Here is a 2,794-nt window from a genome sequence, read left to right on the forward strand (position 1 = left end):
GCAGAATACCAAAAAGGTTAGGAAAACAATATAGAATGATAAAACAAAGAAGAGATGCACCCACTCATTAGAGAAGTAGCATACCCAAAAAATGTGAAGCACAAATGGCCACCAAGAAAGAATATTGTTGTATACATTGACAAGATAGGAACCAACAAAATGCAACAGACTAAAACCAAACTTTATACAGCAGGGAATGATTTACAATAACCAAAAGATTTTGCACAACAAGCAGTAAATAGGTAGTAGATATTAACACCCATGACATAGGACCAGCATAAAAAAGAGCATCGGTGTAGAAAGGCATATAATCAGTGTAGTCAGCAAAAGATAGGGGGAAGAGAAATTGAAAAACCCAGAAAGAGCATTCATATATGAGGCACTAAGCTGTATGAACCAAAAGACTATTGACATCAGCTAGCAAAGAAATGGAAGTTGGCACCACACATATCGAACGACCACATGAAACAGATAGAACAGACTGGTCGGCCATAGCTAACATGGTAAATAGAATAATGCACATATTGTAGAAGACACCACCAGCATGGATTCTAAGAAATGGATTGGAAGAGCTCACGAAACACAATGTTCCTGGTCTGAGAATCAGTAGTACCATCTTCATTTTCAATCAGGATTTTCAAAGCCTTTTTAAGGTCACACGCGACACTGCTACATAAAGCTGGCCATGCGTGAACACAGGTGCATTAAAGTATAGATCAACACTGCATAACACGTGTCCTACAATATTTTGACTCCTACCTATTTTCTTATTTTACAAAAGCTTGCCATGCGTGTATAGATCAACTTTATATTGTGAATACATAAAGCTGACCATGCGTGAACACAGGTGCATTAAAGAATGAAGAATACATCGACACATAGCACGAACCATGGACAAACATTGGTATGTAACCTGTCTTATCAGTAGGTGCCAATTTAGATGCACTGAATCGACACCAACTTGGGCGAAGTGGTGGTATGTGCAGAAACAGCAAAACATTGCAAAAGCTCCTCTTTTCCCAAATTGTGTGGTGAGGAACCAGCCTATGCCTCCAATTCGTCCTGCAGAGGGAACTAGCGGCAATGACTTAAGCATGACCCCAGTTCCCCACAGCTGATTACCCTTGACTCATCTGAATTCTCCTAACAAGGTAGAAATTGGCAGGTCTATTTGGAGGAAAAAAGGATCTACTAAAATCTAGCTTACTAAATATTGGTCAGATCGCAGGACTGTGCGCGCACACCGCAGATCCAACAGATCATAGCGCGAGACAACAGGACCCAAGTCTAACTAAACCGTGCAAACAAGAGGGAGACGAGATCGGAGGAGACTCGTTCGCACCTAGCTGGAGCCGACGATGATGTTGTTGATGGGGATGAAGATGAGCTTGATGAAGAAGCCAACCAAACCCATGACGACGAACCCGATCACCATCCGCGCCGCCACCTTGGTGAACTCTGTGCGCCCAATCAGCGTCAGATCTGGCGAAAGAGGAAAACGAACCGGATCTAGACGAGCAGGCGCGAGTCTTTGGTCCTTACCCTTACGGTCGGGCTTGTGGCAGCGCTGGACGAGGCGGACGCTGTCCTCAGCGAACTCGCGGAGGGGGTCCACCACGGAGTCGACGGCGTCCATGGCTGCTGCCGGCGGGAAGGCGAGATCTCCGAGCCGACGACAACGACGAGGTCGCGCGCGTGAGGGGAAGGGAGGGGGAAGCCAACGGGCGAATGGTGTGCTGTTTGGATTTGTGCTCTGGATCTGCGAGGAGGGGAGGAGGAGGCCCGGCGGCGAGCTATGGCGGGAGGATGTGGTCTGAATCGGGGAGAAGGGGGTGGGGGCAATGGCGGCGGCGGGAATGGATCTCCTCGCCGCGGCGGGATGGGGAAGGAGGGGGCAGCGACGGGGGGCCGTCGTCGTTGGTCGTTGCAGGTCAAGAGCAGCGGCGCTTGGGGGGGGCCGGCGGCAGGGTAGGAGTTGGGACAGCGGAGAGGGAGGTCTGGGTCGGGGAGGGAGATCTGGGTCGGGGAAAGGGAGGCGGCGCCGAATGGGTCGGGGAGAGGGAGAGGGAGGGGAGTCTGCTGCATGATGCTAGGGTTTGGTTGGCCAGCGTGCGTTTAGGAGACATTGGATCTGTATGGTGTGGACGGCTCAGATCGGCTTAGGGGGGTGATCCGTGGGAAGGGAGGTTCTGCCTTCTGATTGGTCCAAGAAATGTGTCATTTTGAAACAGGCATAACAAAATCAAAAAAAATCAAAAAAATGCAAAACCTTCGCGTTGTGTCATCATATGTGGCCAAGTTCCTAGGAAAAATAACAAACTTGTAATACGGCAATTATTTTAAAAAAGTGTTCTCAAAAACAAGCTATCACGTGTGGAGATCAATGGCTTTCAAGCCAAATGATCAATCTTATGGCCACATTCATGGCATAATTTGTTCAAATGATCCCATATTGTGCACAAGGGTGTATATTGGAATGGCAAACAATGTTGCCTAAGGAAGTTTTCATTTTCTTTGGACGAAAAAACCATTTTCCATTTTTTGAGTGCCCAAAAGGAGGTTTTTTTTGTGAAGGACCTCCCAAATAATTGTTGCAAAATTGGACCAAATCATTTTTATAAAATACTAGGCCATATTTAATGCACAATTGACCAAATTGTTGGGCGTCAAAAGTTTTGATCCACCTCTGGTGAAAAAGACAAATTCCCGCCGATTCAGTAGGAAGCGGGTCAAATTTGAACTGCAGCTGCCTCATAGTTTACTATTTATATTTTCCAAAAATCATTTATAGTTA

General features: G+C 46.8%; 1 protein-coding gene across 1 annotated transcript; it reads right to left on the minus strand.

Moving 5' to 3' along the window:
• Positions 1 to 1,342: 1,342 nt before the first annotated feature.
• On the minus strand, positions 1,343 to 1,729 carry LOC125525834 (protein transport protein Sec61 subunit gamma-like). Its single transcript, XM_048690841.1, has 2 exons — positions 1,543 to 1,729; positions 1,343 to 1,458 (listed from the first exon to the last, which is right to left on the minus strand). Exons 1-2 carry the CDS (start codon positions 1,634 to 1,636, stop codon positions 1,343 to 1,345), a joined length of 210 nt encoding a protein of 69 aa, XP_048546798.1. The 5' UTR covers positions 1,637 to 1,729.
• Positions 1,730 to 2,794: the final 1,065 nt, after the last annotated feature.

The sequence above is a fragment of the Triticum urartu genome, chromosome 7 (genome assembly GCF_003073215.2).
Source record: "Triticum urartu cultivar G1812 chromosome 7, Tu2.1, whole genome shotgun sequence".
Classification (NCBI taxonomy): Eukaryota; Viridiplantae; Streptophyta; class Magnoliopsida; order Poales; family Poaceae; genus Triticum; species Triticum urartu.